The sequence below is a fragment of the Lipophrys pholis genome, assembly GCF_963383615.2.
Source record: "Lipophrys pholis genome assembly, chromosome: 19".
Lineage (NCBI taxonomy): Eukaryota > Metazoa > Chordata > Actinopteri > Blenniiformes > Blenniidae > Lipophrys > Lipophrys pholis.
This window is the reverse complement of record NC_137647.1, coordinates 16,036,916-16,063,093: the sequence shown is the minus strand read 5'-3', so window position 1 is coordinate 16,063,093 and position 26,178 is coordinate 16,036,916. Positions and strand designations below refer to the sequence as shown.

The 26,178-nt window shown below is 44.3% G+C and overlaps 2 protein-coding genes across 3 annotated transcripts; one reads left to right on the top strand and one right to left on the bottom strand.

The window, feature by feature from the left end:
- Positions 1–314: 314 nt before the first annotated feature.
- On the bottom strand, positions 315–25,821 carry dock6 (dedicator of cytokinesis 6). The gene is given in 50 exon segments (XM_080488249.1): positions 315–1,664; positions 3,643–3,816; positions 3,912–4,018; positions 4,189–4,332; positions 4,409–4,645; positions 4,729–4,815; positions 4,904–5,029; positions 5,541–5,555; positions 5,661–5,792; positions 5,885–6,028; positions 6,281–6,473; positions 6,555–6,655; positions 6,739–6,897; positions 7,038–7,190; positions 7,287–7,421; positions 7,510–7,606; positions 7,783–7,867; positions 7,959–8,085; positions 8,442–8,624; positions 8,922–9,073; positions 9,181–9,350; positions 9,498–9,637; positions 9,868–10,038; positions 10,131–10,244; positions 10,538–10,678; positions 10,818–10,913; positions 11,403–11,489; positions 12,593–12,768; positions 12,872–13,036; positions 13,218–13,449; positions 13,849–13,935; positions 14,198–14,259; positions 14,262–14,295; positions 14,417–14,555; positions 14,640–14,710; positions 14,963–15,080; positions 18,076–18,238; positions 18,340–18,433; positions 18,613–18,743; positions 19,804–19,960; positions 20,205–20,285; positions 20,375–20,524; positions 20,787–20,853; positions 20,968–21,053; positions 22,068–22,280; positions 22,693–22,819; positions 22,973–23,041; positions 23,264–23,442; positions 23,933–24,020; positions 25,647–25,821. Coding segments are annotated over 50 exon segments (6,252 nt in total). The 5' UTR covers positions 25,697–25,821; the 3' UTR covers positions 315–1,621.
- angptl8 (angiopoietin like 8) lies at positions 16,315–17,918 on the top strand. 2 transcript variants are annotated; one of them, XM_080488255.1, is made up of 4 exons: positions 16,315–16,790; positions 17,232–17,396; positions 17,508–17,618; positions 17,693–17,918. In XM_080488255.1, exons 1-4 carry the CDS (start codon positions 16,485–16,487, stop codon positions 17,717–17,719), a joined length of 609 nt encoding a protein of 202 aa, XP_080344381.1. In that variant the 5' UTR covers positions 16,315–16,484; the 3' UTR covers positions 17,720–17,918. The 2 variants fall into 2 exon arrangements, with proteins under 2 accessions (XP_080344381.1, XP_080344382.1); XM_080488256.1 differs by having other exon boundaries at positions 16,318–16,790; positions 17,247–17,396.
- Positions 25,822–26,178: the final 357 nt, after the last annotated feature.

Genomic DNA, 26,178 nt, shown 5'->3' with positions numbered 1-26,178 from the left:
TGATCTATCTTATTTCTAGGATGTGCTGGGCAGCCACATTAAGGCACTCCATGGAGCTGATAGGGGTCAAGGGTCATGCTCAGGGAGTCACAGTGGTGACCTGTCTGCTGTGGAAATCAAACCAGCAATATCCTGATACCAAGTTCACTTGTCTAGCCTCTAGACCCTAAATTATGGATTTCTTGACTATATTTATGTCATTACATTTAAATAAAATAGCAGATTTCTGTAAACAATCACGAAAACAAACGGGAGATAACAGTAATTCATGTTTGGACAGTCGAGATGTTCAGAAATCAAAGCTGACAAGCAATGTAAGAAGAGATATTTATTAGAAGGCAGTGTAAAATAAATAAAAATGCTTATCTAATGGTAAAAAAAAAGAAAAGTTTCCAGCCTTGTAAAATAACAAAAGCACAGTTCTTTTGGAAATTTCAGTGTTAACGTGCTGCAATTTGTTTACAAAAGTGCAATTTAATAGGTACAGTAGTTGGAAACAGCTACAGAGGATGCAACTCTTGTTCAGCCAGAGTGGTTTGATGTATATAAAACATTTGGAGTGCTTTCTGACACCAGTTCACAGAATGTTTACAAAGTGGAAATGTATTACTGCAGGGTGACAGTAAATGTCACAGATTAAATATGTTTGTGTGGACGAAGATGACGGCCTGGCTGTAGTCAGAGCTTCCGAGATAAACATCTGATGTTACTGCAGTGCATTACAGGACAACTTCACAGTTAAAAAAACCCCAAAAAAACATGTTTGAACACAACACGCTGCCCGTTGTTCCCTCCCACACGTGTATGTTTCATGTAAGGACTGATATGACCTGAGCTTGCAGAGAAAGAGCGCAACGCCTCCCCATATCAAACATTTAGAACGAGGGTCGGCTGGATAAAGGTGACAAGTTGAAAAGGAAGGAATGTGTGTTATTCGGTCTGTTGATAACAAAAGAAAACTCCCTGGGACTATTTAATAACTAAGTCTGGCAGTGATTATCACCAGGGAAAGTTGGGGAAAAAAAGAAACCTCATACAAATCAAAATAGAAAAAAGCCGGTGACACAAAACAGACAACCTACAGCTTCTTCAAGAGCAAAAAGCAAAACGTCTGCACCGAGGAACAAAACCTTTTTGGGTACAAGCTGCGTTTGGTGTGTAAAAACTGAAGTTAAAACCAGGATCCAGCTCGAGGGGATCACTTTGGAAAGCTTTTGTTCCTAAACGTGGGCATCGATGAGCTTCACTCCAACTGCCGGTGTTTACAGAGCAGATAACCTTCCAGTATAAACAGCCGACAGAGGTGCGAGCGCGGTGTGACGGGGGAGACGGTTCAGCGGGGAGCGAGGTGACAGCCAACTGCATGTGTGTGTTCACGTTGCTGTGTGGTGGCAGTTGTGAGGTGGGGGGTGGAAACGGCGGGACTGGGTGGCCTGGAGGGGGTGATGGGGTGAAATAACGAGCTAGAAGTGCAGCAGGACAGTGTGTGTGTGTGTGTGTGACAGTTGGTGTGCAGTGAAGTCGGGGGGTGTGGGGGTGGGGGCGGGGTGGGGTGGCGGGGGTGAGATGGTACACATTTCTAAAGCTTTCTGCTTTGTGCCGTTTTCCAGTTTTCTGGGCCTCAACATTCGACTCTGCGGAGACTGGACCGACTGTAGGAGTTCCTGTGAAAGCAAAAGAAATGATGATTACAAAATCGTCTTGTGTGTTTTGTTTCTGTAACTCTTAAAAATCAACTGTGATGCAGTGAGATTTAAAGGGGAACAAGTTTACGTGACAAAAAAAAACAATCTGAAAAACTTGGAGAAATGGGTTAATTGTAATGATCAGATCTGAAACGTTTCCATGCTCGTTAAAAAACCACAACCCTACTTCACATTATCAGCCCAATAATCAGGTTCCTTTAAGACTACACACTTGTTGTAATGGAAAACTCAAACCTTGTGTTTTTATCTTGTTGAAAACAGCTTCTGTTTTCATTTAGTTTTTAATATAAATTGCACAAATGAAGAAAAAAAGACCAAACAAATCAGAATAACAGTATACATGCATGAAGACATCAGAATAGTCATAGGTCTATTATTAATATTTTATCATATAAAGCCCTTATTGGATGAAGTATGGCATATAACGGCGCAGAAAAAATGATCGTCGGTGTTTTGATGTGCATGTTAACCAGCTCAGAAAATAAACAAAGAAAACAAAAAACAAACTCCGTCTCAATACGACCTCTAACTAAAAGCTGTCTCAATGTGAATGAGCAAAGTGTTTAAAAACAAAAGATGAGATAAAATGTTATGGAATATCAATTAAATGAGCAACGTAGCTCAATTTTGACTCGAGTCAACATGTTGAAGTCAATAAAACTAAAATTGTTTCTGCAATTTGTCACACTATGGAAAAATCTCAACATAAAATCAATTTAAATGAAACCTTACGGTGCAAAAAATGTGTAGTATATAAAAAAAACTTTTCCTATCGCTGTTGCATTGTGCATGTTTTTACAAACTCATCATGACAGCATGGCTTTGAGGCTAATACCACTTTGCTCGCTTTCATGGCTGCAGCACCGATATCTCAGCTCAGGTCTCAGCATTGTGCTTTTTGTCCGTTACTCTTAAATCTTTTTCTTAAAAGATCAATGTTTCCTTTGAATTTTTTACAGTTTGCTTGGTGGTTTGACCTACGAGCCTTATGTTTGACACTCCTACATTTAGATGGTGGACAAAACAGATAAGTCCGTATATCAAGAAGAAATAAAAAAAAACAAAAAAACAACATAAGACATACCAGGTAAGGACAAAAGAAACTAACAAAATACAAAAAAAAACAACAAAAACAAACATTGAACTGCAAATATTGAAATTAAAACACAAGTACACAATAAGTTAAATCAAAGGGATTAAAAGAAATAAGACAATGAAACAGCTGATAGGGTTTTTGAAAATGTGTCTAACATTTAATAATCAAAAGCTGAAGATGTAAAACTTAGACTTTTGTTAAAAAAAAATTTGATTCATACATTTTAAGCCAGACGGCTTGACAAATTGATGACGTGTTGAGGAATAAATGTCAAACTTTACCTCACAGAGGCTTTAGATATTTCTCTATTTGACTTTTTTTCCCTTAAATCTCAGGACTGTTATGATATTATATTTCTCTTTGTGGCTTAGCTTTGCTCTGGCAGGTGTTCTTGCCTGTAACTGTTTTGGATCATGAACCAGTAATCCACACATCTGCAGCCAAGAGATGAACGTAGAAATCATGTTTCCGTACCCCGACAAACTGCGGTATCCCAGAAAGGGCCCCAGCTCGTATTGACAAGGGTGAAATCTTGGTATGGAGTGTGAAAGATTTGAAATGTGAAACTTGAATCTGTTTTCACGTCCGTTCGCTGGTGACAAATGGTCTGTGTACGTGTATCGCCTGGAGAGTCATAAAGTTGGGTTTTAAGTTGCTCTTGTGTTGGTCTGATGGGGCTCAAGAAACAGTATGATCTCACTGTGTGTCCCTGTGCGTAGGTGTGTGTGTGTGTGTGTGTGTGTGTGTGTGTGTGTGTGTGTGTGTGTGTGTGTGTGTGTGTGTGTGTGTGTGTGTGTGTGTGTGTGTGTGTGTGTGTGTGTGTCTCATGTCTCAAGTTACCGCTGTGTCTGTGGAGTCTGGGCCGGCAGCGTTCTGTACAGTTGGGGGATCTTGCGGTTGATGAGAGGACTCAGAGCTTCTTTCAGCTTGTGGTAGTTCCTCTCCAGCTCTCTGTGGTACTCCCGCTGATCTGGTCCAATCAGGGACTTATTTTTCCTCAAGGCGTCCTCGCACCTGCGTGGAAAAGAGCCGAGGAAGAAGCGGGGAGTTGGCGTTTGTTTTTATTAGCTGCACAACAGTCTGTCTGGAGGCGTGGAGTGTGTCATCACCTCTTAGTGAAGTCTTTAAAGCACAGGCGCAGTTTGTTGTGATGGCGAAACAGCTTTGGGTCATCAGGAATGTCTGAGAGAAAGACCTGCGCCACCTCGAGGGGGCCCTGTGAGGGGAGGAACTGTTACACATCTGCCGAGGAATGTCTCCGACTGCTTTAAAACTCCGTCCCAGAATTGAAGGCCAAATGTGACAGGATTTTTATTCAAGAGAGACGTTGCCTTTTGGCTTTATGAAGGCATTCTGGCAATAAACCTGGAGCATTTTCAGTTATACCTGGTTCACTGTAGTGCCCACACAACCCTGCAGCACCATCTGCAGCATCTTGGAGTCGGCAGGGTCTTGGTTTGTAGCGAAGGCAAGCTCCTGCGTCTTCTTCTGCATGTCCTCTATTGCAACCTCAATGGGAACCAGAATGATCTGAAAACAAAGACGACAGAATGAATGACAACCTGCAGTCACGTCACCTCTGATCGGTCGAAGGACATTTACCCACCTCCTCCTTGTGCAGCACGTTGATGCGCGTCTTGATGTAGGGAAAGGCGTGGGAGGTGGTCAGGATGGTTTTGCGCTTGTACTGCTCGTGCAGGTCACCGTGAGCACGACCGTCCAGAGTGAAGGGAGTGCAGTACATGAAGGTCCGGAGGTTGTAGTTCTTATCAAAGTAGGTGATTCTCTCCTTCAGCTCGTACGTGTCAAAGAAGGGCTCCACGTATGTGATTTGGAGGTAGGCCTACAGTGGTCAGCAGTACAGTTACAGTCAAATACAAATCCATGCTGTTTTTCTATCCAACGCAAAAGGACATTTAGCTTCACCTTGTTGGAATCCAACTTGGTTTTGTCAACCGGATTGGAATCCTTGATAATTTCGACCACATCGCCAAACTTCTCTGAGTAAAATTCCTGCACATGAAAAAGATTCATCTTCAGACAAATGTTCCCAATAAATCACTAATGATGTCTCTACTAGTATCATGAGGAGTCAACGTGCCTCGAGCCTGTGGGAGATCTCGGCTAATTTGGTGATTGATGGTTCCTTGTAGACAAACTCCTGTTCGTCCAGGTCTCCAAACTGACAACCGTAGAAACCTACTCTGAAATAGGTGCCAAACATCCTCTAGATACTGGAGACGGGAGGGAAAAAAAACGGGATTAAAGAATGTGAAAGACGAGAGCACTCGCGTTGAGTTTCTCAACAGGTTGATTTTTAATGGCTGTTTTTTGCAGCCACATGAAATGAAGGTGAGTTATTCTGCTAATAAAAGAAGTCCAAATGAGATCTTAAATGCAATTGCAAAGTGAAAAGAAAAACTCTGTCGCAGTTTCAAGACAAAAAAGGCCACATGCCTTTACGAGTGATGATCCATTTTACAGTTTAAGTGTAATTAAGAAAAATCAAATATCCGAGCAATGAAATGCAATTCACTTTCAAAGAGGTGCAGAAAAAAAACAAAAAACTATTAACTTGGTCAAAGCTAAATTTGCATCACTCACCGGTAACATGTCATTCGCACAGGAGCGGAGAAGAAAACAAGCAGATGAGAAAGACGAAAAACACCATTAATGCAAAATAGATTTACTTTAACCTCAAAAAAAGATGGACTGGAAATGTCAATGTACGTTGTTACCTCCCATCCTGAGCTCTGCAAAAGTTGAGAAAAGACAACAAGGAAATCAGAATCCAGTTCTCATTAACACCCACATGTTTGTTATTTGCTGGAGACTTTCAGATCAAACTGTTAACTCACTTGGTTGTAGACTTTGTTGAAAGCATCCTGCAGCTTCCCGTGCACAGTAGCCAGCTTCTTGAAATCTCTGTTGGCTTCATGGATGGGCAGAAGAATCTTGTACACTTCATTTATGGCTTCATACATGGCGGCCTGTGGCGACAGGAGAATGGTACCACGGTTATACACACAGCATTAGACCAACTAATACTAATTTAAACTTCTTCTAATGTGCAGTGTGTCACCATGTTAAATGAAGCAGCTGCTTGCTCCAGGAGGCCCACCAGGCCCGACTCGCTGAAATACTTCCCGGCACAGATGCCCTCCTCCTCTGGGGACAGGACATCATCGGATACTGCTGACTCCTCTAATACGTTGGATGAAATGTGCTGTGGGAAAAGAAATGATGGCAGAATGAACTAAATTGTATAAAAGTGGTTGTTTGACAAGTTTGAAAGCCTGTGACTAAATTAAACAGCATGTGGGTGGCTGTGAGTCAGTTGGAAGAGGAGATCCAATCTGGTCCATATGTCTTTCAAAAAGATCAAGCACCTTGCATGGCAACTGTCACCATTGTTGTGTGAGTAAATGGGTCATGCAAAAGAAAGGTGCAGTCCATTTAACCTTCACCACGCACGCACCTGAAATGTGACACAACCAATGGGAAGGTAGCGGCAATCCTCCAGCATGTTGAGGTATTCTGCAACCAGAGCAGCGCTGTGGACCAGACAGTGGGCCGCCTCGGCGTGGTTCCCTCTCTCAGAGTGTTTCCCAGCCATGTTCTGAAGCCACGTCAGGCGCAGGTCGGGGGAGTTCTGGTAGCCCTTAGCAATCCTGAGGTGGAAAAGTGTACAAAACCTCAGGTTGTGGCACCTTATTGACATTTGACTGACTTTTTGATGACCATGTCAATACCTGTACATGAGGTCGATGAGCATCTCTGGATCCTGCTGATGCTCTTTCATCTTCACAGTGTCAGTCAGAATCATATGCAGGTTGAACACCAGATCCTGCACCTGTAGGTTAAAAAAAAAAAACACATCATGTGAAGTTTTATTATACATTATACCTGGACATGATATAACTTGTGGTTACATACCTGCTCTGGAAAAGGTGTGTCACGTAGCTCGTGGTCCTCTTCAGCATATGTCAAGATTGTTTTGAGTGAATGACGGAGATGCTCCTCGTTGAAGTTTTGTGACGTTCCCACCAGCGAGGACAGAGACATTGTGACCTGCATCTTTACTCGTGCAAAGTTCTGGTACAGGACCCAAAGCAGAGTACATTGTCACTTTCCACACGACTACAGCCTCGATTCCATAAGTGGCCGCCTTGCGTTATGTCCAAGAAGACCCAAAAAATTATTCACAGAGAAAACACTTCAGTCTTTAAACTTACATTCCCAATTTCGAAGTTCTGCCTCATGAGTAGGTAGAGAGAGGCCGAAGCGTGACTCCTGACCGAGCCCACGCTGCTGCTGCAGTGACGCAGGAGGCGCAGACAGAGATCCGCACAAAGCTCGGTGTCCTCTTCAAACAGCATTTCTGGGAACTACACGCAAACTTTTACTTGATACAGTTCTCCCCACTAAAATTATCATCGTGTTGATGTAATAAATTTAACACACTGATATAAACTGCAGTGTACCTTGAAAACTAGAGCTCTCTGTGTAGTGAAGCAGTGCTGCAGGAAGAGGGCGCTCTGGTTGCCTGCCATGCTGTGGAGAAGCACTCTCAGCACACCGCCTAAAACACTTTCCTTCAACTCTGACGCCACCACAGTCTGAAAGCAAACATGGCCAAAAGAAAGTTTGACATGGAAACAGAGTAGTAATTTAAGAAGGTGGCTTTCTCCTCCCTCTGTTTCTTACCTTGACAATAATTTCCAGGGTGTCCAGTACTATCAGAGAGGCCTCTGTAGCGAGGTTTCCGTCCACAACAGACTCTTGCTCCACCTCAGCCTTAGACCTGAAAGGTAATGTTCAACTCTCGTCAGTGGCATTCGCCACATTCGGATGAAAAACTTAGAATAATACGATAAATCTGGCTTCAAAAATCATGAGGGGATATTTTATGTACTCCGCCCACACATATGTCAGGTCTTTGGTTTTGGTTGAGTTGTCTCACTAATGTAAAGAACATACTTGTCGACTCGGTCTGTATTTTGTCTCCAGTGAGTGACGTTCTTTCTCCATCTTACGTTCTCCTGGCTGCCATACGGACTCCGTTCTGTGGAAGTAAGAAGGAAAAATCCATTAAGACTTCACCTGCACACACACACACACACACACACACACAACTATGCATTAGTGCTACTTACCTCTGCAGCGGCGGACCATCTCCTGGCGAGCTCCAATAGTGCCCAGTATGGCTTCCTCCAGTCGGGCCTTCATGTCCTGAGACTTTTTAAATGTCAGACTGTTGATCCTTTCTAGAGCCTTCTTTCCCTGTTTTCACAACAATCAACAACAGGTTTAATTAAGAAACGAATGCAAAGAGAAAACAAAGACGAATACAAATCTCTCAGTTACATCAGCTGATCTGGATACACCTTTATTGAAATACTTAAAATAGTGTAGTTTTTAGCCACTACAGGTACTTCTATAGTCATAATTACATCTCAATCCTAAAAAACATGCACCAAATACGTTTCGTGAGGGAAAAAAAACAAAAAAAACTGTAGTAAACAAAAAACAAATGTAATCAATACTTGTGAACAAACTGTTCATACTAGGAATCTGGACGTCTGTTTGTACTGGAGGAGCAAACACGCCCAAAGATGTGATTGGCCGAAACATTGTACCTTGTATTCAAAGCAGGAGACGCAGAGATGCAGTAGATCTAGAAGACGGTTGATCTGCAGCACAGACAAATCTGACACCCAGCGCTCCAGGAGAGCTGCATCTGCATTCTTCAGCACCCACAGGAAACACACCAGCAGGGTCCTGCTGCCCTCGGCTGACAGAGAGCTGGACTGCCGGCCGGTCTAGTGAAGACAAATACACAAACTCAGTGGCAATCTCATAATCTGCTTCAAAACACAACAAAATGGCTGTTTGAGCTAAATTGAAAAGAAGAAAGGACAGAGAGCCCCCTAGAGGGTAAATGGGGGGCTTGTACGTCACATGACAACCAGATTGAAAGAATGCTTTTTAAATGAGTGTTTGTGTTGAGTGATCATTCATCAAACTGAGGCAGCAGCCTCCCACACAGAGGCGGATATGTGACCTGTCAGGCTGTAGGCCCCGAGGGGAACGCTCTGACCCGCGCTGCTATCACTTACCACGGTGGGCAGTGCAAATGGGTTGGCTTTGACATGCGGCAAAGGGGAGCCGGCAATTGCCATGGCAACAGACTGACTGATAGTGTTGCTACCGTCTGGGTCAGCATCGTCTGCGTGGGCGGAGGCATGGCGGACCCGAGCAGGCGAGGAGTCTACAAAGAAATAAGAAGCGAGCTCTCTCAGGTACGATAATACTAGAAATAAATCAGAAGCATCTTGAGGAGCTGGAGGAAGGACACGAGTGGGTTGTTCTGCTGACCGGAGAAGTCGTGCAGCTGATTCAGTGTCTCCATGACGATTGGGATGAGAGGCAGGTAGAGCTGAGCGATGTGGGCTCTGACCTGCGGGTCCATGTACCGGGGGTCTGCGTCATGACTACACAAGAGCGAGTGAACAGCACTGATGGCTTTTTTATGAAGGAAGAAAACCCTGCGGGGTGGAAAACAACATCACTCACTTTTTCTGCATTTCGAAGAGAACCAAAGTAAGCATATAAAGTTTAAGTTTTATAAGTTCTACCACATTTTATGTCAAAGACTGAGTTGGCGGGAGGCCGTGTGGTTGATATGAACTCACCCTTCGCCATCGGGATCGAGGATGAGAGAGAGCTCAGTGAGCACCAGGCCGGAAAGGAAGTGCTGCTGGCGAAAAGGGACGGACAACTCAAACATGGTGGCCACACCTTGGTCCTGCACCATGCTGGAGAAAGCTGAACTCTGTGTATAAAACATAAGACAAGATATGATTATGTAAGAGTTCAAATCAAAGTTATGTCTTGATGTTTGTGCACAGAGGCATAAATGTGTGTGGGTGAAATGTGGATCTTTTTTTGGTATTATTCATGGCATTAGGTCGTTTACATCTGTAGGTTTATATTTACGGAAGAGCCACAGATGGAAATGAGCTACATCTCAATAAGGTAACCTGTGGCAGGCTGCTCCAGTACCTGTGAAGTGGTGGAAGATGTGGACGGAGAGGGGGAGGCTGGAGGGCTCAGAGTTGAACACGGCAAGTTGAGCATGACATAATGCTCGTGGCTGCTGACAATGCGAATGAAGTCCATCCTCAGGGCATTCAGAGAGCTGGGGTTTTGTGCTGTGTGAAGCTTGTTGGCAATCTGTCCAACCCAAAAGGGATGGGGAAGTGAGAGAGCATGTTTAGATGCTTGAGTTTACAGGAAAATAGCACAGACGGCAGAGCAGTGCGCACCTGTTTGTAGTAGGAGCGGATAAGGTTGAACACAAAGCCCCGGTCCATAAGAGACAACAAGTCATTCAGGAAGAAGGCCAGACTGCTGTTTAACCTCTCCACAAGCTCCACATCCTGAGGGACATACAGAGACGTTCAACCAGACAGAAAGAGAGGAAACATTCATGTGAGAGAAAGAGGAAGATCGCATATGTTACATCAGAAAACACAACATTAAAAGAAAACTGTATGACGACTTTTAGGCAAAACTTAATGCTCCAGAATGGTCTGAAAGAAGAGACAATATTTTTGCTGCGTTACACCTGAATGCAAACACCAGCAGAATTTTTTCTGGTTAATTCACCGTGAACTAATGAACTCCCAGCAGGTTATTTCCTACAAGTGTGTATCTTTGAGGGCTATTGTACCTTGTGGTATCTGTTGGCGATGTCTGCACTGATGGCACACACAAGCGCTGCAATGTCGTCCACAAAGCGGTCTGGGAAGCGTTGACGTCTGGGAACTTCCAGTTTTGAGGTCAGAAACAAGTGATGGGCCATGCTCTTTGTCTTCAGGAGGCGCCAAATAAAAAAATTTGTCAAAACAAGAATTATTTGAAACTGTTGACTTTATGGAGATCAATACGGCTCTTTTGAGTATTTCGAGTTATTATTCTCATGAGAGATACGTTAGATTTAGTATACTGACCATAAGCTGAAAGAAAAACCAAGCCTGCTGCAGCGCCGCCTCCCTCACCGTGCTGGTGCTGACCACCCACTGAAGTGCCAGCTCCTCGTGCAGCAGCTACACAGGAGTCAACAGAGAGACAGAAGTTTAGAGGAGGAAAACATCACAACTGTTTAACAAGGTTTTTTTTAACTCGTCGAATATTAGTCGTCGATACCCAGAATGTTAACTGATAATAACTTAACGACAACTCACACTTGAATCAGTAGCTCTGCAAAAGACCTGGCAATACTCTATATTGAGATGCTTTGGTTCAAATTATGAGAAGGAAATTTATTTTAACCACGTGTGAATCTGAAAAAGTAAACACTGTACTTAAAAGCCTTGTCTATACTTTTGGCAGAAAAACTTCTGCTCTCCAGTATTTCAGGCCAAATTCAATACTGATTACAATACTGAATATATACATACACTAACTGATGCTTGTAAACAGTAGATATAAAAATGATGGATGATGATGATGAATGTTAAAAGTTGCTGAACGTTAGGACATGAAAATATGTGTCAATCACTGTTACATTTGGTTACAGTGGATGCCGGTTTTACCTTCTTTGTAATCTGCCTTGTGGGAACTGATAACAAGGCCACGCTGTCCAGAAAGGCAGACATGCGATTGCAGCTGCGGTCGTTTGGCTGACATGGAGTGACGGCGAGGTGAACACAAAGAGATGAGGACAAAGTGATGTGAAAACGGATGCATGGAAGTGGGTGAGCGGCCACAGAACTCTTTCTGTGAACTCTGATGAGAGCGAGGCTGGTTAGGAAGTCCAGCGCGCCCGCAGGCAGAGCTCGTGTCAAACACCGCGGACATGGTCTGTTAGGCAGCAGAGAAAGAACGCACCGGGAAGATGGAAACGGTGCAGTGGAGGATGAAAAGGTGTGACAGGTAGGATGAGGCCAGCGGAGACAGACGCAGACAGACACACATAGAAGCCCCGACAACTGACGCAGGAGATGACCCAAGAGTGTTAATCAGAGGTGGTGCGGGATGGAGGAGGTGAAAGTGAGAAGGAGGAGGAGGCGGGAGGATTTGGCACCTGCTTGAGATCGCAGCTGGAGTTGGGGTTCCGGCGTAGCACAGATCTGGAGCCCCCAGGGGCATAAGCAGAGTTTACCCAGGAGTGCGAGCGGTCAATGCCCTGCCGTAAGCCACCGGAGACCCACACACACACACACACAAAACACACACAGTGTGGCAAGAGGCGAGGACACAGTGAGTAAAGGGAAGGGTGATTATCAAACACGAGATTCTTTGAAGGAGAAAATCAGGAAGTAACAAAAATGAGGGCAGAAAAGAAAGCTGGGGATGGGAAAACAAAGGCTGGAGATACGGTGTCAAACACAAGAGACAGAGGCACAAAGCTTTATTGCGTAGTTGACGAAGCTGTGTGATTAAACTGTCGGCACAGGGGTCTCATTCTCCCTGAGCTTATTGAATCTTCTGTAAAGAGTTGTGAAACACAATGTAAAAGAATATCAAAGCAACATTGGCTGAATAGCAAAAGTAAACATTGTGAACGTGGAATAATAAAAACATAAAAAGCCAATTTGTTTTGCCAAGAGACAACAGCATTTACATTAAATTGTGTGGAAGAACAACATTTCAAGCTTATATTACAAATAGTGGAAATTTTTTCAAATGAGCATGAGCAGATTACTTCCAACAAAAAGGAATAAAATGCATATTGCATATTCTAAAACTGACGGGACATGGTCAGTGCAAAAGCACAGCTCACCTTGCTGCCGATGATCCTCTGCACCTCCTCATCGGGGGACACCGGCGTCGTAGCCAGGTCCGGGTTGGAATTGCTAATGCTCTTGGAGCGGGAAAGTTGCAGGCTGCTCGGGCGAGCCGTAGCCCTCGAGACAGTTGCATACTGCATTGGCATCTCATAGGACTGGTTACTGCCTCCTATTGGTTAACATGGGAATAAAAGAGATTTAGAAATCGAAAAGGTGGAAGTCTGAACCGATTCTGCTTCTAATTAGACATGCAACAGATTCCTTTCATTCACCTGTCGTGGGGATGACCGGCTCAGCGGTGGGCAGGCGGAAGCAGTAGTGGATGTAGGATGTTAGCAGGTTGTTGCGGCCGTGCTGGTCCTGGTTTCCCTCAAGGTTTTTGTGGATCAGGTTGACCAACAAAGACATCGATTCGAACGCAGCCCGGCCCAAGTTCACTGTACATTTATCAGAAATAGCTTAAAATAATTGCCAAACCACAACTCTGGTTCACATATTTGACCAAAACATAAAATAATAAAAAAAGAAATAAAATGAAATTAGGATATTAAGATCCAGCGAGTAATTGACACTTCGAAACCAAAGTGAAAACTGAAACAGCGCAGAGAGTCTCCTCACCGATTTGTCCTGCAATGACTGGAGGATAGACGATGAGCTGGATGAGCTTGTTGAGCAGCTGATGCAGGAACCTGACGCAGGTGTCCAGCAAAGCCCCTCTCAGCGCGGCCATGCTGGCCTTCAGCTCCCCCTCCATGTTGGCTTCGGTTATGATGACGTCCTTCAGACGAAAAGGGAAGGAGTACTCTTCCAGGACGTAAACCAGAGTGAAGAACTTATCCAGGTGAGGATCCTGCAGGAACAGATAAAGAGACTACTCAACTACTCAGTAGCAGAACCGACTGAAACTGGTTTAATTTATTCGGCTGCACAGTTTCTACATGCTTGTTACTGCAGGTGAGATTAGACCTCAAATTACGTAAACTCAGCGGAGACAATATATGGAAGCCTCCAGAGCTGTAATTTTTCACTACAGTTGTCAGTACATTTGCTCCTACTGTCGCACGGTTTTGTTTCAGCTCACAAAAACAGTACACGTTTACATTAATTTTCAATAGAGCGAAGAATGCTCATTATTATAATTACCAGAGCTCTCTGTAACACTAAACTAATACCACGGGGCTTTTATCAACTGGGAGCAAAGAGCACAGGTGAAAGCAAAAGCCAGAGTGTAACAAACACTCAGACGTACCTGAGTGTGAACTGAGGAGGCCGCCGTCACCTCCACATTGAAAACTCCTTTGTGATTATCCACCCACTTCATGCCTGGGAGCTGAACCTGTCACAGAGGGACACACACCACGTTTGACAGATCACAGTGGAATAGGTGATGGCACACACACACACACACACACACACACACACACACACACACACACACACACACACACACACACACACACACACACACACACACACACACACACACACACACACACACACACACACACACACACACACACACACACACACACACACACACACACACACACACACACACACACACACACACACACACACACACACACACACAGTCCTACGTCAGGGGTGAGCACAGAGTAGCTCGGAGGAGGCTTTTCCACAGAGACGGGCAGACTGAAGGGGTGCGTAGTCGTCCGTGCTGCATTAGAGGAATCCACTGCAGGCAGACAGAGAGACACACGATCTCTTACAGATGGCAAGACAACAGAGAGGCCGATCAAACAGAGGATTGTGTGGGTGAAAGGGATTAAACGTGAGCCAGGAGGAGGAATACGCACAGTGTAGCCCACAGGGGTCTCCAGAGGAGTGTTCTGTTTGGGCTGGCAGCTGATGTGGTAGAAAGTGAACAACAGATGGTGGTTGTCTGTCAGGTTGGCAGGAATCTTCATCTTCATCTCCTCGTAGAACTCCGGAGATCTGATGAGCGAGAGTTACGCACCACATTCAGCAATAAGGCAAAGAAAAGTGGGAAAGGATGGTCAGCAGGTGACTGAGCCTCACTTGTTGTGGTAGATGACGGGAGTATAGGCGTCTTTCATGAACTCCACACAGCTCGACTTTCCAAAGATGACCTGGTGAAAATAGTGCAGCATAATTGTAATTTTTAATTACCTTTTAATACCACCATTATTAAAAACATGTGTCACACGTTAAACCTACATTAACTGCTAGTGCTTTAAAAAAAAAAATGCTGTTTTGAAGTTCCCTTCTCCCAAACTAAAAAACATCTAATATGTCACAGCCTCCAGCAGTTCTTTGTATCTGGGATTGAGTTTTCCTGAGAACGCACTGCAGTCACTTGATCATCCCCGACCGTGACTCACCGGTAAAGCTTGACTGGGATCCTCTCCTGCCATGAACTGCACCTTCACAGCAATGTTCCTCACCGAGCCCTGGCGGCTGCTGAAGTTCAGACTTTGAGGGTAAACATAGAGCAGGTTCCTGGGAGGCAGAACGAAGTGAGACGCCAAGGCGGGAGGAGGAAGAAAAAAAAAAAAAAGACATAAATTGGCAGAGTGCAACAGAAACACACAACTACCCTCCCTGAAGAGATATTTACACCTGCCAACTACAAAAGAAGGCCAGATTTGTTTGAAACAATCCCCACTATGAAAAAATATAAAGCTAAGTGCCGATGACGGTTCAACATGAAAAAGGCATAAATAAATGAGAATAAACAGTATTTCTATTAAGAGGACAAAAATCAACAAACTATCTGGACTGTGTGTGAAAGGGCGGTTTTATAATGTTTAGCACTCCTGGTTTAGCTTCAAAGCGACAACAACCACAGTTTAAGTCCAGGCATTTTAATGCAGGTTGCATGTTCTCCCTGTGCATGCGTGGCTTATTCTCCAGGTACACAAGTTTTCTACCACAGCCCCAAAGCATGCATTTGAGGTGAGCTGGTGACTCTAAATGGCCTGTATGTATGGATGTGTGGGATTTGGTGTCTCTGCAAGTTTTTCACGTCTTCCACCACAGTCAGCTGGACTCCACACCCATATGACCTCAAGTTGGATAAATCCGCATAGAAGACAGAAGAATATATATTATAGTTTTTTTCCCCCCGTGTTAATTCTTTACTGCCAGCTTGCAAACTTTCTCTTGTTTCTTTTAAACTCAACAGCCACAGTGAAAATGTGAAAGGCAATTCTCTCAACTTGTTGTGTTGCCTGACCGTCAATACAGCGTCCCACATAATCACACTTCAATCGCTACTGACGACTAACAAAAACACATATTTGTCTTATCATTCGAAAAAGACAAGATAGGCAGTTTTGTATGTGCACACAGCAAGAATGTGACCCCGTATTAGTTTTACTTGGTGGGTCACCTCAGCTCCCATCCAAGTTAAACGTTAGAGTTTACTACAGTTCATACTTGAAACAGCTGATTTCAGAAGTCACTGATACGCCTGATAGTAACACATGAGGCATAATGTGTACATCACAGATGTGATACTGCTCAGTGTCAAACACTGACATAAGATATACGAGAGTCACACATTATTATGTACCTGTGACCTAGTTGCCAAAATTCGCATCTGAGGGGTTAAACTTGAAGAGAAGGCTCGGGCCATTGACAAGAACGTGATCGAACCACTACCGAGCTAATGTTTCACCTGCTATTGCATGTACACCATCAATATAAAAGGAAGCAGCCACACTTCATCGCCATTATCTGGTGGCTGAGGATGCTATCCTTTGCTTAGCTATGACCAAAAAAATGCAATTTAAAAACTTTCAATGATAAATTTTTCTTTAACTGGATTAAATACAGAAAAAAAATAATAATATTCTGACATTTGAAGAAGAAACAGCGACAAAGTGGCAGTTATTATCTAACATGATCTGGAGGCTGTGTCTGCTGTGTGTGGCTGGAGCTTTAGGAGCAGTCCAAGCAGGCCCGATCAGAAAGACCAGCAAGACGGAGGACCGAGTCGCGCCAGTGGAAGAGGTCAACGTGCTGATGTTTGGCGTTATACAGCTCAGCGAGTCCCTGCGCTACGTTCATACAAGCACAGAGGCAAAAATAGCACAAATCAGCCAGACTTTGAAGAGCCATGAGGGGACGCTGCAAAATCTGGAGGAGAAGGCTGAGGAGGCTGTGGATGTGGAGAAACAGATGAAAACTGTGATACATTTGCTGCAGGTAAGAATACATGGGGTGATGTAGACAGAGAAAGAGAGAGAGAGAGAGAGATCACCGCTGAGAACTGAAATCAGACTGAGATCTCAGTGCAGCATGCTGGAGCAGAGGGAAGGCTGATGCAGTGTGTTCAATATCTACAATCCTCATCAGATTAAACTTGCTTCAGAGGGAGAACAGACATAACAAAGCAGCTCTTTGGTGATTTCATAAAACAACATTCCCTCCACTATGGCTTCATAAAAAGCTCAGTGCGTACATGCTTGGTCGTCAATCTTGTCTCGTCGCGAATCTCCCAAAGCTCATATGACTTCGAATGTATTTTCCAGTAACCTCGTTTATATGGGGGAGTAAAATATGTTCGAAAGAACCGTGTTCAAGCTGGGGCGAGCAGCTGCCAGCTGCACGGGGCCCATTGTTGTGTGTAGAGGATAATATGGGCAGATGGTCTGTTGGCAGGAGCAGATGACCGAGCAAGAGGCTCAAACCAAGATGAGTAAAGACGTGCTGGCCTCCGTGGAGAAGGGGGAGGTGGCGCTGAACACAAAGGTGACGAGGCTGCAGATGCACCTGGACAACTACGTACCTCTCGACCTCAGAGAGCTGCAGGTAAGAGAATGATCATAACTCTCATGTTCACCGTTGCACCAGCTCGCTAAGATCAGGTTCTGTCATTATCAATTATCAATGCCACATTAATATCTCTGTGGTGGTTTTCAGGAAAGAGCCACGGAGCACTCCTGCATCTTGAGAGGTTTAGAAGATATAACACAGTACCTAAAGGAGATCATTGAGGCTCAGAATGAAAAGCTCTCCAGACTGCAGGAGATGGTAAATCTCACAGAATTTATGACACTTTTCAAATTAAATCTAATTTTGTACCTTTTTTTCTCTCTCTTCTATAGAGTGAAGATTCGTTTCCGTCATTTTAGGGCAAAGTCCAGGTGGCTCTCAACTCCTGAACATCAGCGCACTCCCAGTCAACCCAGCAAAGCATCAATACTTGTTATATATTTGTTATTATAGCTCTCATTTTTTTTTTTTTTATTATTATATCCATGTTTTGTGTGTCCAGTAAATCTGTTTTTTAAATTATGTTGAATTGTTAATTTATTAAAGATTGTGTTTCAGAAAACTAGTTGGTTTTTTTTGTTTTTGTATTTACAGAATGCAGATTGGATTAAAAAGAAACAAAAAAAGTAACACACAATTAAAAACAATATATAAAAACATTTTACAATTTAAGATCCATGTCATGAAACTGTCTTGGTGTTGGACAGACGCTCACCTGTAGGTGGTGTGTGGTGTGTAAACATATCGAGCAGGGAACTCCAGCACTTCTTTGGTCGGGCGAACGCGCGGGTCTGGATACGGCTTGACGTGAAGCAGCTCTGGTGAGAGGCAGTAGTGAGGCGAATCCGGAGCTGGAGATATGTCGATCTTCAGCTGGGCTGCAGGACACAATAAGTCCGGGAGACGCAACAAATCAGAAAAGCTGGATAACAGATGGTGAACATTTACTCTCGGATCCCAACGAGCACGTCTTGTTTACCTGTGACCGGCCTCAGTCGCCGCAGAACAGAGGAAGGCCTGCGCATATCTGCCAGATATTTGTAGAGGTCCTCATCGCTCAGTCTATCCCCCTCCTGGATGCACACACGGCAGAGCAGAGTTTATACTTCACAACACTCTAAAATGTCATTAAGATATACTTCCACCTCAATTCCAGTACAGAGAGTACTACATTTCAAAAGTATAATTAGAGAGTTTTCTAACAGGATCAGCGCTGATAAATCCTGAGACACAGTGATGGACAGAGTCTGACCTGTTTGAAGAAGTTGGTGACAGTAAGTGTTGCTGGACGGAAGGTGGCAAAGTTACACATGTCGTCCCCAACGCTCATGCGTTCAAACCCCTTCTTCTTCCTCTCGTTCCACGTCCCGTGGCTCTTTCGTTCTGGAGGACAGGAAAATTGGATTAGTGTTCAATATGTGAAAATAGGAGTCTTTAGTTGAACGTATACGTTGACAAAAGTATGCGAAGCAGTTGAAACCAGTTTTCTGAAAGAAGTGGGCTTTTCTACGTCAATGTAATATAAGTCAATACCATAGACAAATAAGCTGAGCTGAACTTAACTAAAACAGAAACAATTGGACTTTCTTGGGTCTTGAACAGAGTGATTAAACATTCACAATGCTGCAGGACAAAAGACGACCTAAGAGAAGCAAACCTGAGGTCTAAACAGTGAATTGTGTGGGAGGAGGAACACACAGCATTCGGGTTTGGGCAAAAAGGCCTGCACTTACCAATAAGACTATTTTATCTTTCTATCGATGTATAGTGACGTAAAGTGGTAGGAGCATAATAATTTGAGCTGCGCTGACGCCGCTGGGCCTGAACTGCTCACCGTGATGTAAGAAAATCATCTGAGCAAACTAACCTTCACCCGTTAGTGAGAGTCTAGCAGAAGTGAACTATTGCAGCGCAACAATGACCCTGAACTTTGAAGCAACTTTAAAATAGAATTGCTTAAATACAGAAAAAGTCACCTTTTGGACTGGCTGAGTCAGAGCCGTGAAGCCACAAAAATAGCTCTGGACAAGGCTTAACACAGACATGTACAACTGATATCTAATTAAACATGAGCTTAAGCAGTTCTGTAAAGACAAATGAGACAAAGCTCTTCCTGGACGTCGTGCAGTTCTGATCAGCAGGTGCTGGAAAAGCTTTATTGACGCTAAAGGAATTCAATGGGTGCTTCGGGGCATTTAAAAAAGGGTGAACCGTATACATGTAATCTTGCGTTTTGTTTGCTTATTCGTTTAGGTACAGGATGCTAACCACAGGGTGATAAGTACAGGGTGTCTGTTTAAACTTGTAAAGCTGATATAGATAAGATATTTCTTGACTAATTCCTTCAAAACAAATATGAGGCTTGAACGGGCCGATGTCAAATGATGCATGTCGACGGGATCACAGATAAAATGTGTATGGAAGTGTTCAGAGACAACCGTACCAGAGTCAGAATCTGGGTCGGAGCGATCCAGCCCTCCCACACTGCTCACAATGTTGAGGAGGTGAATGGCCGTCCAAGCAAAGGGCATGCGAAAGCAGCCCAGGCGACTGCATGACTGCTCGGCCTGAAGACGCAGCTTCTCCAGCTTCTCTTTGTGCTGCGGCCAAATGCGGGGAGAGGCAAGATGATGGAAAGACACTGTGTAACCTAATGTACCTGCTACTGCCAACAAAGTCAGCCTATCAAAGGTGATTGGTAAATATTGCAGCTGCCCAAACAGAGTTGAGTAATGCTTGTGACCAGACAGTGAAAGGGTCACACACATACGCATGCAGACACACACATGCTGGCAGCAAGTGTTGATCATTGCGACAGCTTAAATATCATTTTGTCTCTATTACCTTGGTGGAATCTGATTCTTTCATAACCATGTAGGGCTCACAGCACTCTCCGATGTCTCCCTGTTGAAGGACCTTTTCAAGCTGGACACACAGCGCGCATTACCGTTAAAACATGATCCATTTTGATGTTATTCCTTGGTGTACATAGATTGATCAAAGTTTCTTTGCACCTTAATGACCAAGAAGATATCCGCCGAAGGGTAGGTGATGGAGAAAATGGCTGAACGGGCCAGAGTGGATATGGCTATGTGAGGTGTGTGAGGTTTAAGCAGCCCTTTCATCTGGTCCGAGTTCAAGTCGAAGTAGAAATTCTCCGAGATCTATTGGAGGACAGATAAGTGGGAAACAGCAGGGGGGGAGGGCAAGGAATGATGATAATGGAAATGCACGCCAAGGGATTTTAATTCAGTTTGGACTCCGTGATCTAGACCGCAGGACCACTTAGACCTTTTTGAGACGAGGGAAATTCGATTAGCCAGGCATGAGCTCAGCATTACGTAAGTGATTTCACTGAGTGAAAGTCACAGGAAGAACACTCATTAAACTGAATAAAAACAGACATGTTACAACAACAAAAAATACCTTTTTCTTTTCTTTGACGTCATAAAGAGCGAGAGTTCCAAAAATTGGCTCAATTTCAATTTCAAACCTGGAAAACACGCAAAATACACAATGATGTTAAAAACTGGGAATTCACAATGTGGAACAATAATTGGAGCGTGAAGATTTAAATGTCAGTGGTAATATCCCAAATGTTCCTCACTTTAGAGATAGACACTTGACCATGATTCTCTGGCCACAATGTTCCTTGGGCACTTCAGGAGGAGAGCATCTCTCCACTGCTTCATCCTGACACAAAGAAACACACACACCAGGATAACATTTACACAGATGCCATGGCAACGCACAGGCAGAGAAACAATGCTGTGCACACAGACATAAAAACGGACGGATGGAGCCAGAAAAGGAGGACGCTGAGGAAACAAATGAAAAGTGTTCTCTTGCAGGAGCTGGACTGGCCGACGGTGTGGGAACATCCAATAATACTCATCTGAACTGAACAAATGATTTCTACACATACGGACATTCCTCCTGGTTCCAATTTTGAGGAGTCATTTCTGACCGTAGATTATACCTCATCTGTTTGAGAGTATGGTAAACTGTGGTGAGCGCGGTGTCTCGCGGGCAGGGGAAGAGTTAAACTTTTCATTGTCTATGGATCTCAACAGCTGTTAACAATAATGTCTTCAAACACGAAAAACATGATGACATCAAGCATTCACCCAAATTACTACTTGGCCTGAGACAAAACATTTGCAGCCTTTAATTCAAAGTTTTGCCAGATATGTTTTTTTTATGACTAAACATGTAATTGTACAACAATGCCACACCCTCATTATCACCATCCAAAATGAACATGAGTTCAGTACTGGTGCAGTGTATATTGTATATGTGGACGTTATACAACGTGGGTATCTAAAAAGGGTTCATGTTTTTACAAGGTATACACTGAGCACTACTATCCTACATCAATCTGCGTTATTGGTAATAAAAGGTAAATATGACTTACTGATAATAAGTTTAGCACCATGGTCAATGTTTGAATGTGTATTCTCACTGACTCAATAAAGGGTTGATAACATGCCTAAGGATAATACAGTATACCCCATACACTGGGTGAAATGCTACACAGCAGGAGTTTAATGACATTTTACTCCTTTCAAGATAATGCAAGTAATCGCTCCATCGCAATACTAATCAAGCTACAAAGGTTTGGTTTACACAACGTTCACACATGTAAAATGTACACGATTGGCCAAGACCTAGGTGCAAAAGACACCTGACACATAATGAGACATGTACCTCATCAGGGGGATAGTACAGGCCCAGCAGGTCGTTGTGGCGCCCCTGCTGGCGTGCTTCCGTATTGCGGTGGTCCATGTCCTCGGCAGCGGTGCGCTCCAGCACCGACGGCAGCAGAGCATCTGGGGAGGAGTTCTTCAGGTCAAAGATGCTGGAGGCCCAGCTGCCTCGAGGGGTCTCGTCAATACTAACTGACCGCCGCTTGGCGTCATCCTGAAGCACACAAGATTAGGAGGTGAGATCACGCATCGTTTTCCCTGCAGGCAAAGATGAGCTATAAAGGGAACAATATACTTCAGATCCCATTACCTTATTACCATTACACAATATAATTCAAATGGAGAATGCGTAATAGATAATGGATATGGTTTATCCACTTATCTATTCCACAATCGTCAGATTACCAGAATACAGCTCACTCTTCCTTCATCATCATTATGAGACATGACTCAAACTGGCTGACCATCGTCTTCATTTATGTCCACACCATAGAAGGAAGAAGTTTCTGGAGAGTGACTGCTTTTGACCTTTTACTTTGTAGCACCATTAAACTTACTAACTTAACCTCAACAGATTTTATGGCCACTCAAGACAACAGTTTCTCTGAATATCCCAGCGAGCAGACCTGGTCCTCCTGGCGCTCAGCAGCAACAGCCTCATCCAGTTCAAAGGTCTGTTTGACCAGCCCTCGCTGCCTCTCCCTCTGCCGCTCGGAGTTGTGAGGGGTGCAAGCGGTGCTGTAGCGCTGATATCTATGAAAACAAAGAAAAAAAAAACATATCTGTGGCTTTGTACCAGTCAACAATGTCAAACGTGCACGAGCGAAGGTGGTGTGTATTACTAAACAATTAATGAAACATATACTGTAGGTTAATTCAGCGGGTGCCACTACTGTAAGCACTTACTTTCTTTGAATGACAAGCCAGTCATCTGTGTAGACTGCCAAGGCATCTCTCACTCTGGGATCCAGTGAGCTACATAGAAAAGCACATTAATAATGGAGCAAAGCATGCGTTTAATATTTATGCCCATTCAGTGTCACAAAGAGAAAAGGCTTTGTTCCTATCTGTAGTGATGTTTGTCTTCCATTAGCGATACTGATGCTCTGTGTGCGTGTGGTTGTGTGAAGACCATAGAGGAAAGTTGTGAGTTAAAGAAGTGGGAGTGTTGAAGAGAATGTTATTAGTTGGACTCACTCCTCCTCCTCGGGCAGGGGAGGCTCCATTGTAGTGCACTCTTTGTCCAGCTGGAGGAGCTCCAGGTCGTCCTGGGGGAACTCCATGAGCTGTCTGAGGGGGCCGGGCTCCACCCCAGGAGCATGACTGCTCACATACTCCTCGAAGTCCACGGGCTCCACCACCTCCGTCAGAGGCAACTGTCAGTCAGGATGAGACTATTACGCGCCAGTAATTATAGTCGGACCATCGTGGCAGAATATAATCTGATCAGCTGGATCAGAACCATTTATAAGCTGCAGGCCAGTGAGAAGACAGGCTAACTTTCACATTAAGCAAGGTATTAGTAAGTGTACTTCCAGGCTTCTGCAAAAACAAAGATTTAAATAATTTATTTCTAGTATGGGGTCAGGTTTTATGAATTTACAACTGGCCAATAAAGGAACCAAACTCACCTTTGCAACAAACCAAAACAGACCATGACATATGAAGACTTCCTGTTTTATTTCGGGTGAGAATTCACGCTGGAACCATGCTTGGATCCAGGTACATGCACTTCAATAACACCTAAAAACGACACTCGCATCTGAACTACTCTGTGACGTTACACCCTTCCACGTCTGACCTTGCAAATTAGAGCTTTAGCCTGCTGGCCTGAAGCAGTGACAGGTTAAATACAGGGTGACTCACAGGGTGGTGTGCGCCTCCTCGTTTCTTGGACAGCTGAGGTGAGCCATAATCTCGGGACACTTGTTTCCTGACCTCGGCAGCAACCGTCCTGAGCAAGAGAAAGGTTTTACAGTTCCAAATGACTTAGCTTTCATGAGACTCAATATATGAAACACATATTTCCGTGGCTGCGGAGATCACATTTCAGTTACAGTGACAGTCAGTTACATTTTCATAAAGCTCTTTTAGTATATTGGTATGTCCAAATTTGGACAAACAGCTCGGTTTAAAAGTTTCACAGATATATCTGTTACAAACTGATAAGTCCTGCTCCTATCACACGTTTTTTTTCCTTCTTCTGGTACTGGTTGCAGTGCTGAAATGCAGCAGCTGTTCTGAATAGAGACTCAAGCGGATGTCACAGAGAGGTGGCAAACTGGCTCTAGGGAGCAGGCACAGAGCCAGAACTCTGTCCCTGGCCTTTATGAACTAACGGCAAACGGGAGGCTTAAAGACAGACAAAGCAGGGGGGGGGAAATAGGCCTCAATCCCCTCACTGAGACAACAAGCAGCTGCTCCTTCAGCTCCACAAAATGTCTGTTTCCCTCATAAACACAGCTGCAAAGGCTTCAGCACTTCCACCATGGTCACACAGCTAAGGTCTGTGCCTTTCCGTCTATCGGTGCACAAGGATTGTTCAAATGGACGAGAAGACTCCCACCGTCAAGGTGAATCTCAGAAAGTAGGACTTGAAGCAATGTCATGCGCAAACAGTTTCTGCCGCCCCGCACACCTTCAGTTAAAACAGGAAAAAGGAAAGCTATCGACTGCAAAAAGGCAAGAGCCCGAACACCCTTTCCCACCCTTTCCTGCATCCGGCACTAAACAAAGCACAGGGACCCACTCCGGAGACAGGACTTGAGGAATGGAGTAGGAGATTGTTTTCAGGATGTGTTATTGTCCAGCTGTGTGATGATGCCTGGACCACAGTTCATGGTACCCACACCACAGTGCAAGAGACCACATACATGTCCCTGATCGCAATCTCAGTTTGTTTCTTGAGTAGTTGCAACATAAAAGTGATGATGAAGGGATTTCGTGGATTTCATTGGATGACGGGGACAAACACACTTCAGAAGGCTTCTGGCTACAGCTGTGCCCAACTTTCTTATGAAGTTGTTATTACAAGTGACAGGGCACATTATAGGGGCTTCTTCTCCTGGGGTCTGATCGGTTCTGCACTACATCTCCACTTCGTCTGCTACTTCTGACAGAGGAAGAGGCAGAACCAGTTTGCAACATGTGGAAACAGGTTGCCACAATATCGCTACCAGGCATATTTTACGGGCGAACAAAACACCTCAACATTATCTTTGTTCTCATATATACGCGCGCACTGCGCTTCTGAGAGGTTCTAATGCTTCATAATGATGCAGCAGACATCTGCTTGGCGGAGTTTCACTCAACCTGCTCAATCATTGTTGACAACGGCGCTCCTGGTGTGTGCGTAAAACCGGGATTTTAACCAAATAAAGTGTCAGAAAACACATGAGAGTACACAAAGAGTGTCCTCGGACATGTGCTGCCCCTGCTGTGGCGTCCAGTCATCGATATACAGCCTGCTTTCTGTTTTGGATGTGTCTTTGTAGCATGCTGGCTACATGTACGGTCCCGTCCAGCAGGTCACTCTCTCACACTGCTCCCTGTTAAACAATAACTTCTGCCGCTGTCTCACCGGTTGATCTTATGGGCAAACGCCCTCCTCTCGCTCGCCGTCGAGGCCATTTCTTGTCCCCATGTACGGTAAAGTCCTGGAAGTGTTTCCTGAAAGCGTCCCGCGGCTCTCCGGGCTCTTGTGTCCAGGCGGCTGCGGTCGTCGGGATGCGCTGCGCCGCTTCCTTCTCCACGCCGGGACCGGACAGGGTTCCCTCCCTGTTCCTCCTAGTGGCCGGGAGCCGAACCGTGGCCCCCGGACTGTCAAGTCAACCACTGCGCCTCCATCACGCCTCTGCTTCAAAATAAACTACACTGATGGGTTTGTATCGTCATATTCAATAAGACGAGCCAACGCTCCACTGCGTCATGTTCTAGTTTCAAACATTTGAGCGTTACGTTGTTCAAATTGTGCACAATTACAAAGTAAAACTACTGTTGTTAAAAAAATTCTTAAGTAGTTAGTTATTCTTAAATCACGTTGTCAAATGCAGTCTTTGATTTCCTCTACCTACAAGTATCAATTCCTCACACAAGCAATAGGAAATAAACAA